The 14,005-nt window shown below is 40.0% G+C and overlaps 1 protein-coding gene across 3 annotated transcripts in view; it reads left to right on the top strand.

The window, feature by feature from the left end:
• PAN3 (poly(A) specific ribonuclease subunit PAN3) overlaps positions 1-14,005 on the top strand; it is an 80,472-nt gene that overhangs the window by 3,176 nt on the left and 63,291 nt on the right. For all 3 annotated transcript variants that reach the window (XM_035542575.2, XM_035542574.2, XM_035542576.2), the window contains exons 2-3: positions 2,957-3,097; positions 9,901-10,022. In XM_035542575.2, the coding sequence (XP_035398468.1) occupies positions 2,957-3,097; positions 9,901-10,022 (263 nt within the window). The remainder of the gene's footprint in view (positions 1-2,956; positions 3,098-9,900; positions 10,023-14,005) is intronic.

Raw genomic sequence — 14,005 nt, 5'->3', positions numbered from 1 at the left:
TATTAAATGTGGTAAAAAATCATTTCTGAGTCAAACTCATTTTCTACCACGTATAGTTGAGAGCCTCCAGGGAACCTCTGCCTCATCCTCACCTCGAGTTTATGCTTTTGTCTACACGCCCACCATTGTCCAGCCTCAGAGGTGATGCAGAAGGCTAAATGCGTCTTTGGCCTGACTGCTGTGGCTTTTTACGTTCTCGGGGAATGAGACTGACCGTGCTGATGAACTCCATCCACTTTCAGAAGGTAGCACCCCTGCCCCTAAAGCACTTTGCGTTTGGAGCACACGTGTTCAAAGCACTGCTCCTGCTCTTTTGGTGCTGTGAGTGCTTGGCCTCCTGGGTGCAAGGTGTCCAGCTGCCTGTCTGCAAAATAAGAAGCACAGCTGCTAACTGCCTGACCAAAGTTTGATTTTAAAGAGAAGTCCTTTTCACATAGGACCTCTAACCAAAAAGGAAGGAGAAAATATCAGAAAAGGTTTCCTTGAGATTTGTTAGTGGCCAAAACCTATGTACAGCGGTCTTGTGATAGCCACAAGTCCTGAGTGTCAGCCCAGGTACCGGGCAGAAGAGCAGTGGTATCTAACCTGAGAGGACTGTAGGAGTGGAGATGGGGGAAATTACCATTCCTTGGCATTTGGGGGGAAGGATATGACCAACAGGGTTTTAAGGAGCAGCTCAGGAAAGGATAGGTGAGAGGCATGAGAAATTTCTCCTCCTGTGCCTGCTCTCTGTGCTGTTTGAACCTTTACAACTTGTGTAACGAGCAGATTGGCAGCCTGCTGCTGGCTCGTTCCCGGAGCACTTGGTGCCATGCGAGGGAGGGTCTAAAGAGAAAATTGTCGCTGTTACTAAAATCTATCATGTCTGTACATAAGCTGGACAAGTTAAAGCTGTACAGACAACTGCAGTTGTGAAATTATTCGAAAGTGAATAAATACAAATGTAATACTCTTCTGCACACGGGCCTCACAAAAGCTGTATTGCACTGATAGAAGCGTTTGCTGCTTGCTACAGTGCTTTCTGTGCTGTGAAGCACACGATACACGGCAGTAACCGTGAGTGCTGACTCTTTAGCCTGGTGCCTGACTTGTCTGAGCGCAGCCCCGGAGGAGGGCCGATGGGCTGAGCACTGCAGGCGTGCTCAGCTCTGCCGCAGCGGGCTCCGGTGCTGCTGTCCACTGAGGAGCATGCAGGAGCTGGCCACGGGCACGGTGCTGCCGCTGTCTCTCCTTCCCAGGCTTCTGAGTCTTGTTCTCTCCCAAAAAGCCTTCCTCTAGGAAAAAGGTGTTTAAACCAGGCCCCTATTTCCATAACATACCCGCAGTACTGCTCTGTTTCTCCACAGCTGCTGAGGAAACCTGTCTGCGCGTAGGCTTTGTCCGTGAGGAGGTGGAAAGGAGGACAATGAAGGCTTGGGTTGCGTTGGGTTAGCCTAATAAAAGCATGATTGCTGTTTTCACAGCCCACAAGCTGTGTGTTAGAAGGCCAGTCAGAGCAGCAGTGGGTATTGACGGCCTCTGTAGCAGCTCTGTATGCAATCACTTGGCAGTTAGCTTAGTGAGAATTAGGGCTTAGGTTTTGGTAAATCCATAAATAGGCTAGGCTTGGGATGGGAAGAGCCATACATTTGTGTTTTTTTTTTTTAAAAGGTGTTTAAGTCTCTACCAGCCCATTCTTCTTCAAACTAAATGAAATAGCGGATATAGAGAAAATGGGAAGATAAGCCATTCAGCAAAATAGATATTAAAGGTAATCTGTTGGATTATGCTTCTTAACGCAATGAAACAATGGTCAGGATTATTCTAAATACGGATTTTTTATCATCTCTGGTAGTGTTTGAGTATTTACAGCTTGAAATATTTAGAAACAGGCGTCTCAAACTTTTTAATGTAAAGATATTGGTGGTGTGCCGCGTGCTAGTCACTTTTTCCCTGGGTTTGTTTCTTCTTTGCTTGGGTACAGAAAACAGGTACTGTAGTCAGGAGAGAGGGTTGAGAATTCCTTCTCCAGGCCTGCTTGTTTTTTTAGCAAATGATGCTCTTTAGTTGTCATATACCTCTTTCCTTATTAGAGAGATGCCTCATGTTTTAATATTCCTGATGCCTTTTCCAGGAGCTGATAGAAGATACAATTTTTGCTTTGCTCTAAATCTTTTTTTTTAAAGACATTGGAGACAAGTCTGAGAATTGACGAGACATTTGGGACAGCTGGAGACTGTTAAATGATTGAGAATTGAAGACTTAAAAACAATAACAAGTTAGGAGATGCATGGGAGTAAATGAAAATTGGTGAATTCACTTAATCACCTCTTGTTTCATATATCAACAGCAGAAATTGGGAAATGATAGGCATGGATTTTCTCTCACTTTTGTGTTTCATGTGGAAATGGGGAAGAAATGGAAAGCTTATTGGAGGGGTTAATGAAAAGAGGAGAAAAAAACTTTTACATCCCCAAAGTTATTTGGGATATATAAGGGGGCATGTGAACATTTATATATATAAACATATATTTGGGATATATAAGGGGACAGTTTCAGCATGTGAAATTTCCAGGAAAAAATAAAACGTGCTATTGTGCTTGAAGCTGATTTTTCTGTATTTATATACTTTGGGGGGGGGGGTTCTTTATTGGGTGAGAAAACATTCAAGTCCAAATATTGCACAGAAATTACAGATCCCTTGGGAGTATGGGTACTTATTTGTTTCTGGTAGTACCTACCACGTGCTGGGTATCGAAGTACATGACAATGGCATTATTACTGTTTTGATTGTTTTCCTCTTTCAAAGACAAAGATAAAACTGTGTTTGGGGGGGGGATAGTTATAGACATCTTGTGAGCAAACTCAAAGGTGATAATTGCTATAATAATTTGAAGTTTTGATGATGTTTTTTAAGATACTGAGCATCCCCATTTAGTTTCTGTCTAGCAGTTATTAGATAACTGATTTTTTGTAGGTATCACTGTAGGAGTGGGCCTGCAGGAAGGATTTGAATGCACAGAAAATAGTGACCTTGGGGACCAGCTCAGAAAGAGCTCCCTGTGTAAGGAACCACCTAGAAGCAAATTTAGACTGCTGCGGGAAAAATGGACGAATGGTAAGTGAGGTTGGGGTGAGAAATGCAGGGAGAAGCAGTTCTGTAGGACCTCAGAAGCTGAAAAAACTCTTGGTGTCGAGGCAGCTGATGGAAAGGGGGTCAGTGGAGGGATTTAGATAGTAAGCTGATGTGGCTGATGTTTTCCTTATCTGTTGTTTTCTGGTAATGATGTAATACATTACGCTGCCTTAAAAAATGGTATAGTGAATCGCTGTGTATTGAAGATGAGTTGGTACAGATCACGCTCCGTGCATGTCTGTGCTCCATCAGTCTCTTGGGAGTTAAGTTCTGATGGTATGATTGTTTTGTCTGATCTTCAAAGATATTTTGTGTTTAGATCTTATTTGTATCATTTTGTTTGCCTCCTTATGGCCTTTTATTCCTTTTTTTCCTCCCTCTGAGAATTGAGATTCAGAAAACAAATACTTAAATATGAAAGTGGTGGTAGAGATATGCGTTGTAGATGTTGCAGTGAGGTGGGTTATGTGATAAGAAATCCCTGTAGTCCATGGGTAGAGTCCCTCTGTGTCAATTGTTCTAATGCTGATGAAACTGATGGGAAGATCTTCCCTTTCTTTTGTTTTCTCCCTCCCACTCCCATAAGGAATAACTTGGACAGGGTGTTTGGACATCATCTTCCTTTTCATTCAACTGTTTTTATATAAGAAGTTGAATTTTATGTACAGGAAGGAGGCTGTTAAAAAACAAATGTGTGTTTTGAAAAAAATAATGTGGTATATCGAAAAAATTGATGCAATACATCAGGAATTATGAAATGGTTTGGAGGTTTATTCTGAAAGCTTTGATATTAAGTGATTTCCATAGTTGGAATTGCTGTCTCTGATAAGAGTACTTCTGATGGCTCTTTTGAAAAAGTATCATTTTCAATTAGTTTTATCACTGTGCTTTTGGACTCGGTCCATGAAAAGGAGTCCTGCTGCTCTGGATGCTGTACAAAGATTTTTGCAGAGCAAAAGGATGGCAGCTATACTTTTTGGGGGGCTTTATCAGATGCTTGTATGATATGTGAGATAAAATTAAAAAAAAAAAAAAAAAAGGCAGCCCAGTCACTTAATATTATGGTAAGGATTGCTGTTTTCCCTTGCTTGCCCATGAATATCTCATCACTTAGTGGGAGTGTTTGTAAATAAGGCAGCATTTCCCAAACTGTTTTGCTTCCTGTCTGCCTTTCAGCCAGCTTGGTTCGTTTGTGCTGTCTGCCCTCCAACTGCACTTCCATTCACAGCATCCTAGCGCAGTGATGTGCTCCTGCTCCTCGTGCCTGGGGGATTAGCTCAGGTTCTCTGTCCGCTGTCCCTATTTCAGTGATTCCTAGGTTGGTTTTGGAAAATTAAATGCATTAAAGGAGAGAGAAAATAGGACCAGAGAATCTACTTTCCCTAGCAAACTGAAACAATAGTAGTGACACTGTAGGGAAAGCAACACCAAGATGCACCTGGCACTATGTATAGTGCTCACGAGGTATGCAGCAGGGCTAACACCTCAAGCACCTGTTTCCTGATACCAACCTAACAGTACAAAGCAAAATAGGACAAGCATAAGTTCCTCTGACACCGCAGTGCTTCTAGAGCACTAAAACTACTTTTCTAAGTCTTAAGTGACTTGCCATTCGTGGGCATTATATAAAAGTTTTATTGTTTTAGTCTCAGTGTTAGGATGGCTATCTCAGTGTAAAATTCCACTGGAGATACGGCACTGGAGTTCTTACTGCTTTATATCTAGTTGAGATAACACCTTGTTCTTTGTGTGCACGTGTACAGTGAACATATGATTAAGTTTACCAAGCTGTGTTGAGGTGAAAAGCGCCTGTAGTTGTGGCTGCTCTGGGAGCTGAAATCAAGATTACCTCTATAAATATAAGCTTTTTTTCCCCCAGCATAAAATAATTATAGTACAGTTTGCTAGGCAGTGATAGTAGCAAAATGGATTATTTCAATCTGTTTTATTATGTTGCCAGAAATCTTTAAATAGTTGTTTTGAAGACGATGTCAACAAAAATCTATTGTGATCTTACTTCAGCCCACTCATTTTTGGGCCAGTATATTCCATTACTGTAAGGGATCCTTTTTATATATTAAGAATGGCTTCCTAGATAACCAGTACTAATGCCAAGTTCATAAGAGAGGCCGTATAAGATAGTGCGGTATTTGTTTACTGTCCAGAATGAAAGTATTAGAAATGCCACCTTTTCAGATAGTGTTAGTATTTAGTGCTAGTATGACATGACGAGCATTAAACCGAAACCAGCTGAAACCCACTGATTCTGTTGAAATGTTTGTGTGGAGTTCATCACAGTAGTACTCAAGCACCTAAGCTGCGTTGAGATCCTTTGTACCTGAAAAAAGTCTTTGGAAAAAAAGTAAGGCAAAAATAACCATCTGTTTTTTTCTCCTCTTTGGTGCCTGTATCTGATGGGAAGCCTACTTTCTGCTAAATTTCTGTGGGTGATGAATTATATAAGACGATATTTATTTTTAATTGCAGTTGTCACATTAAGCTGCAGTGTTACTCATCAAGCAAAAAATTATTAGATAATGTGGATGTAAAATGTTAGAAAGCACCTTCTGAATTTCTCAAGATGTTTAAATTTCTTTCGAGAATTGCGAGGAAGTAACTTCTGGCTTTAATTTTGATGTTGTTCAGAAGTTTCTTCTTGTTCTTATGTATGTGCTTACCTAAAGTGTCAGCGTGTATTTTACCACTGGATTCTCAGTTTGCATAATTATTTGCATAATGTGATGCCTCCTGAAAAAGGAGACAATGCTTTCTGTTCCTTCATACATCCATCTTTTTTCTCACATCTGCCTAGTCAACCTTTCTAAATTTATAAGAAAGCTGTTACTTCTCTCCAAGGAAGAGTCCATTGAAAATTTATTGGACTTAGACAGGTGGATAATACTGTTACAAAACAAAGGCATGTTCCTTTGGCAAGAACAGCCAATTCCAGATTTTCTTTAAATTATTGTCTGAACTTACTTACCTGCAGTTATAGTGGATCTTTTAAAAGACGAAAAAATACAAACCTCAGTGTTGCGTTTGTCATTCTAATAGCATTATGTGAAAAATGTTTGGAAATGTGCTGTTATGGTAGGAGAGATGTGGACAGAGAAATCAAATGCAGGTTCTAATGTAAATGAGTAAAATGAATAAATTCATGAGAACAAAAATTTCTTAAGGACTAGAATCTTCATTCCAGTTTGGACTTTTTTTGGTTAGTTTTGTTCTTAATACCACGCCGCGTGTGTGGTGAAGTCTACACATTTCTGCTTGAAGATCTCCTGTAGGTTACTAATGATAAATGGCTTTTCTCTTATGCTCTCAACTGCCTTGGTCTTCCAGAAGCAAGTGAGAATTTACGATTTGCCAAATATTTGGCAGAAAGAAGATAAGTGCTTTCTATTTCTCCTGGAGAAGGCCAGGTGCCAAGTACAGTACAGCTGCCTGTGCTGTTCAGGTATTTGCTGAACTTTCATCGCCGCCGTTAACAGCTGAACGTCCCTCCTTTGAGCAGAGATGGAGTACGTGGTCTTGTTTGTTCTTACAGGCAATGCAGGGATTGCTTTTTCCTTTGTACCTATATAAGCTTTGTCTTTTCTGTTAATTTTCTTTCTTCTTGCTATAGGGAAATAAATTTAAGGAAGCTAGATCTGAGTTTTCCTTCGAAGACAATCGTTACATGCATCGCTTCTGGAGAACTCTGCTCTAAATATGGGCTATTGCTAAGAAAACTGCCCTCTGCTCTAGCGAGCTTAACTTTTTGATGTTTTTCTGGTGGAATGTTTTCTTGAAGTCTTGGTCCTTTAACTAGAGGTGTTTTCCAGACTGTTGGGAAGTTTATTCACTTTGTTAGGTTAGTGCAGCAGGTGGAGCATCGACAGAGTTCAGCGGTACAAAGGTGGATCAGCACTCAAGCACAGCAATTTGTGGTAGCCCTGCAAGGAGTCTATCAGCACAGCCAAACCGCTGGACTCGAGAGAGAGTCTTCACGCAGCTGGATAGCAGAAAATGCTGTGGAGTAGCTTTTCCTGTCTGAGGAGCCCAGTTATAAATCAGTGCGTCAACAGGAAGCCTAAAGCGTAGTTCAGAGCAGCTTTGAGTGGCGTGGATTGGCTTGTGCAGCAAATGCTGCTGCTTTCCCGCTGCTGGCACTTGAGCAGTGTTGGGGATCACTGTTGTGCTGCACGGCAGTGTCCTCTGCAGTGCTCAGCCCTGGGAGTGCTGCAGGAAACCTGCTGCTGCTTGCAGCTTGAGCCGCATGGCACTACGGGTGCCTCGTCTTGACAAGAAGAGCATCTGGTCCTGCCTGCCTGTTTTTGCCCTAGCGAGGCTACCTGCGCTGGCTCCAGTGATTGATTTGGATGCGACGGGGTGACTGCAGCTGTACCAGCTGTCCTGGCTTACTGGAGCTGAGCCGGGGGGTTTATTTCATACAACTGAAGCTCTTGCCTTGCTGCATGTGGCGAAATAACCACTTGAAAGTTTTCCACTTTCCTTTTTCCAGTTTTGATGATTTTGCGTATTAGCTCTATCTGTCCAAGAGAAATCAAGCTAAATGGGTTGTTGCATTGACTCTAGTGTAGTGAGGAGCAGTGGGAGAGGTTGAAACGATCAATTTTCTGTTAATTGTTCGACAGACTGAAGCATCTGAGAACTGGTTGTGTAATCTAAGGGAGGCGCTCGCTGTAGTTTGTTTAAAGATTGGATGTAATCTGAAGTTTGACAGAAATGGAAGATGAAATGGCAGATATACTGCTCAGTTGATATAGTGTACCTTGAAATGATGGTTGTTCCTGAAAATTAAAGCTTTTCACGGGCTTTTACAGTCAAGAATCTAGTATCAACACTGCAGCAGTTCCTGATAATGGTTGAAATGCAGTCAGGGAAAGCTAGATAGGAAACACATTTTTAAGAATAAGTATTAAAAAATGCAGTGTGGACACTAAATTTCTGGGCAGACTAGGCTGCAACTACTCATTACACATGGATCTGCTATTTTTCAATTTTCTCCTGAGAAAAATCCTAGGACTTTCTCATGATGCTAGAAAACGATTGTGTTAAAATGCCAACCTTCACATGATGAGTTAGGGCCTGAAAGTAGCAGGTAGGAGAAGACAATAACTGGTGTTACTACAGACATTATTAATTTTCCTGGTACAATAGCTCAATCACAGACTACTTTTTTTTCTAGTCTTCAGCTTCATTTAGGGAATTTAAGTTCAAAAAGTAATGCCTTAACCTGAAGAACAGCTTTGTCTTTTTTAGGGCTATAATGAGAGGACTTCTGAAATTTCTACATGGCTGCTTCTTTGAAGTTTTGAAGGAGTAACCAGTTAATGGATGGTGAAGACAGTTTTATTGTCCTATTCTCTCAGCTGTTTAAAAACTTTTTTTGGAAATCTTCCTGTTGTACTTCATTAGTAATTAAGCATCTTTAAAGTCCCTTAGGTGTTTCTCTCAAACCTGCAGAGCATACAAACGATGTTCTGGATTTAGCAGTGGTACTTCAAGAATTTTTTTCAACTGCAAAGCTCATCTGCCTGCAGTACGGATGCTGCTAGTGATCCTGGTCTTCCAGTCCTTCCTATGACTGCATGTGGCTGTGGTTCTTTTGCTGTTTTCTGCGCATATAGCATAGAAACAGCTTCCCAGGTTACACAGTCTCTTTTTGGAGTGGAAGTTCCCATTCTGGTGAGACCTTAGGAGTTATAATTTGCATGCCATTAGCTCTGCTACAGAGTTCCACTTTATTTCCCTTGAGGATTTGGGACAGGAAGCTGTTTCAGTGTGTCACCAGCTGGCTGGAAGTCCATGCAGAAGTTCAAGTTGGATAGTTTGGTACAGGATGTTCTTCTTAGTTGGATGTGTGCCTTTCTACCTTAGAGCTACCAATTACTCATGTCTGTTGGCTTGCAGTGGCCTGGACGTACCGATTAGTGTCTTTATAATTTGCTGTGGGTGTTTTTGCGGAAGCTTAATTTGAATTGCAGCGTGTGTACAGCTGTAAAGTCTTTTTTGTTATCTGAGTAATACCTGCTTGAGTGTTTTGTGTTAATTATGACTGCTGCTGGTTGTGCTCTGTAGTCTCATAGAAGTGAATTCATTTATTTGTGCTTGTGTGTCGAGCCCATTACTTCCAGGCACGCAATTTCGTGGGATTAATTTCTTCAGTTACATCCTTCACACTTGCTTTCATTCCAAAGGAGGTTTTAGCCACTTTTCATAAAACTGTTGCCACTTCGTGTAGTACAAGATAATGAAAATAGCAGTAGGCTCTTAAGGAAGCTTTAAAAGTATTTCTGCGTTGTATGGGAGGACTTGAGATATTTTTAAATGTATGTTTTGTGTGTTACCCTTCAAAAGAACAAGTACATCCCCTTAAAAACTTTACTTGACACACACATTTCTAGGATGTAGGCTTTGTTTGTTTGCCTTTTATTTTTTTAGTTGGTTGATTATTTTTTGATATCATTACATGTTTTGTTGTTACTGTTTGTAAAGTTCAAACTCATAATTTCCCTCAAAACCTTTCGCTTTTCTGCCTCTTTCTGCGTTTGTATTATAAATCCATGCTGCATATTTTGTCGTTCAGCAACCTTGTTCATGATTTTATGCAGTTATGGTTTTAGTTGCTTTGCTGAGAAGTTAGATTTGAAGATTAGTACTACCAACCATCTCCAATTCCACACTGCCCCCACCCCCCAGCCGAAAAATTATAAAGATCTCAGCAAGTGAATTCATGGTGAACTACATTTGTCTGAAACATTTTTCCTTTTTCCTTTTAGTTCCTGGAATAGATGGCGGCGGGTTAGCTGATGCTAGTCTCACAGATTCCTACTTTAGCACCAGCTTCATTGGCGTTAACGGATTTGGAAGTCCCGCTGAAACCAAGTATCCCATGATGCAGGTAATGGCAGTGAATTGTGTGGTGTTTCATTAGTTTTGGCTGGCGTTACACCAAGAAGGGAAAACTGTCCAAGGGTCAGGAAAAATGCAGTGCTCTGGTATGTGTCATCTCGCAGGGTATACCGAGTCTACTCGTTTTAATCTTGCTAATGGAAATGAAACAATATCATTGCTTCACAATTAGCCTGGTTTTGTTGGCACTTATTTCAGCTGTTGGATTAGGCATTGCCATGTACATTAACTCTGTGCTTCTAGATATCTTTTTATGTTCATATCTAGTTTTGATAGCCTTCCACTAAATATATAAATACTAGATTTTGAAACATTATGAAGACCAAAAGTCACTAAAGCAAAATGTGAACTGTTAAACCAGTAAATTACCTGACAAAAAAAAAAATCAGAATTTGTAAACTCATTCTCTGGTAGCATTCAGTGATGTTGGTTACACATTTAAGTCCTAAAATGATTTTTTTCTATATATACTGCTCTGTGGACATAGGCATAGGAGTTTCCATGAAGTGGAATTATGGTGTAGGTAGTAGTATGCAAAAATTTACAGCAAAAGGCTGTTATTTAAAACCTAAATGAGTTTCTGTTGAAGCAGCACACGCGATACTATAGTAATTCCCTCAAACTTATGCTGTTTAAAAGCAGAGATGGTCTCTCCCTGTACTTAAAGGTTTAACAAACCAGTTTCTGGTAAATGAAAGAGAGTGCAAGTCAAATAGTTCCCACTGAGTCCTGACAACAGCTCTCTTCTTTTACATCAAGGAAACTCTCCTTATGAGCTTACTTTGATCTCAATTGTGGCTGTATTATGGATCGAAAAATAACTCGGCAAAAGGTGGGAAATAATTAGGTGTGTGCTGTTTCTTAATGCATGTTTTCAATAAGGCTGGATTTTTTTTCTCATTCAGTGGAATTGTAAAACCATGGAAATGTTTATTACTGATAGTGATGCATGTTTTAAAAAGAACATTTTAACCTCTGATTCCAGAGGGTGCTGTTGAAGCTGGAAGTTAGGTTATTTATTGTTCGTACAGTTACAGATTTTGTTCTAATTTAGGTCATATTGTGTCCTTTCAGTGCAAAGTTATGTTTTGTATCCTTAAAGTGTATTCTGCAGCAGCACTTGTGTCTTTCTAAACACAACATTTTAATTATAACTTTTTTTGTAGAAATGTGATAAGGAATGCATCTAACATGAACACTCATGGGATTTTTAAATACTAATGCCTGTGAGATTAGAGTCAAAACGTTACGTTTCGTTTTGAGAAAACAGGAGAAATTGATGTGCTGCTTACCCATTGGAGGCTAAAGAAAAGAACTTCCGATGATGGATTTCGTTATTTTTGGAAAGAGTGCTTATGGGCATTGAACTACAGTTTAAAAACCATTCTTAATTTTTTTTTTAATCATGTAATTCAGGTTCTTACTTACATAGGTAAAGCTGGTAACATTGTCTGTTTTGAGTGCCAGTCAGCTTCTTAATTCACACCATACCAATACATTTTATCCACTTGTAGTATAGCTTTCCATGTCATTTAGCTCTTTGGAGAGCAAGGTGAGGGAAAAATCTTGGTGACTTTTGTTTAAATAATAGCAATGCTTTATAGTTTGGAACAGAGGCTTTAAGTGTGATAGATTGGTGGTTGTGTCACAGATACACATTCTGCTTTCTTTCGGCAAATTTGCCGAGATTTGGTCACTTGACAGCTTTGCAAAACTGGTTTATATAGACACACTGGAGACTTACTAGGTGCTAGATGATTTCCCAAAGATGTAACCTGCACTGGCATGTTCCAGCTTGAGCACATTCCTGCTGCTACAGTGTTGCCCTAGTGTAGGCCTGGCCTGAACACCAAGCAGGAATGCTGATCTGATTTCTTTTTTTTTCCTTTTCTTCCACTTCAGACTGAAGCAGCATGGAAGTGGGTCTGTATTTAGTGGGGGAAAAAAAACCTGCATGTCTATTAATTATATCGGAGGGATGTGTAAGGGCACAGAGACTTATGCTGTGGGCTTAGTGAAACTGAGCTGAAGATGAGTGAATGAAGAGCTGGGAGGACAAGTGGAAAGGAAAGAGCAGGAGGACTGGAGATACTTACAGAATGGAGATTAGAATTGCATGAGTAAAATGCATACAACTTGGGACAAAGAAACAAGCTGGCATAATGCAAACTTGGGTCAAAGCAGAGTGAACAGAACACATCTGTGCGCATATGCCTTTCCAGGTGCTTGAATCAAACTGAGATACTGCAAGTTTAGCTTTCTGTTCTTAATGAAATATCAGAAATCTGCTGCAAAATGTCTAATTAGCCTCTGCTTTGCTTGTGCAGATGAAAACGTCTACACCTATGAGTTACTTATTCATCTCTGGTAGATCTGTGCAGTTCACAAATAGATGCATCGGTGATGTAATATGAGGAAAGTTTTTTTCAGCTTGTTTTTTAGGACTGGGGAAGTTGCATAGACAGCAAAATAAACACAGCTAGAAGAAACGCTAGTTAAGATACAGTTAAATTTTAAGAAATGTTAAGGTCAGGCTGCTGATGCAGCCTTGAGGTTATTATATTGAGGTGTATTCTCCATAACGTTGTGTCTTTTCAGTAGAAGAATTATAATTAGGACTTAACTCGAGACAGACTGCATGGTGCATACGTAATGAGCATCTGTTTGATAGTTGATTAAGTGTTTATTTCACTGTCCCATGAATGCTATTCAAATCTTTCTCTTAAAGACAGTTGGCAGCATGCACGTTGGTGTTATTGTATCTGATATTTACATTTCCTTTCAAAAGTAAAGGAATGCTTTCCTTATTAAAGAAGAAAGCTGCCTACGTTTTATAGAGGAATGGGAACAAAAAGGTTACAATAAAAACAAACAAAAACCAGTGCTGCTGCCCAAACCAGACTGCAGAGTTTCTCAATTTAACCTATACAGCTTGAAAGTAAGGAATGAAGATAGTGACCCCATGTAGAAAGCTCAGTTCAAGTGACGTAGCTGGCCCCAGTCTGGTGAGGATAGAAATAGTCAGTCTGTTGTGAGTAATGTTCATTTTCTTTCACTATGCAGTATTGTACAGTCCAAGCTTTATTCACTAGATGCCTTCCAACATTATCAGCAGGGATTCAGTACACGAGTCTTCCTGACTATTTCTAATTAAACTTCAGAATGCATTTGTCATGTGTAGGAAACAAGCCAGGTTTGTTGGAAAAGACTGATTGTGTATATTTGGGTTATCATAGCACATGTAATGGAGGCAAATTGCCTCAAGCAAGGTTACTATCCAAATTTTGCAGTCACCATGTTCTTGTGTGCAATACATTGTATTAGTCTTAAGTACGCAGCATAAGGAAGGAAAATAAAAGCAAATTGTACCGTGATGAATTAAGGAGGAAATATGTGTCTTTGAACATATGTAATGTGAGGTAGGTAGCGATCAGCATTTCTGCAGAGTTATCTTTGACTGAGATGTCATTTGTATGTGTTGAAGAGTGTTTTAAGAGGTCTAGAACTTTTTGTTGGGTTTAGACTAGTGGTGAAGATGCAGCTAGTTGTAATGTTCAATTTGCATTGGAAAAAAAGATGGCGGTGAAAATTCTCAGTACTGTTCAGAAGAGGCAGGGTTTTCAAAGTGGCCGTTGTTCTAATTCTTCTTGTTAGTTCCTTTCTAAAAATAGTAACTCTTTGCCTCATCCTACCACTCCTACCTCAAAATTCTTTGCTGTTAGCCAACCTTTTGTTGCCTCCTGTTGGTCTCTTCTGTTGTTACTGGCTAGCTTCCTATTGATTAATAGTCTCCTGTTGTCATCAGTTTGCATTTCCCTGTAATATGGTTTTGTTTCGTATGCCTTTTCTTCCCTGAATCTGCACGTTCCTTCGTATGCTGCATTTGCAGTGTTGGCTTCCAGCTTATCAAAGCGTCTATTTTCCCTTTTCTCCATAAGTAATAACAGAGCAGGCCTGCACAACACATGGCTC

Source organism: Cygnus atratus, chromosome 1, assembly GCF_013377495.2.
Source record: "Cygnus atratus isolate AKBS03 ecotype Queensland, Australia chromosome 1, CAtr_DNAZoo_HiC_assembly, whole genome shotgun sequence".
Lineage (NCBI taxonomy): Eukaryota > Metazoa > Chordata > Aves > Anseriformes > Anatidae > Cygnus > Cygnus atratus.
Note: the sequence above shows the minus strand (reverse complement) of the source record. Positions and strands in the feature narration are given on the sequence as shown.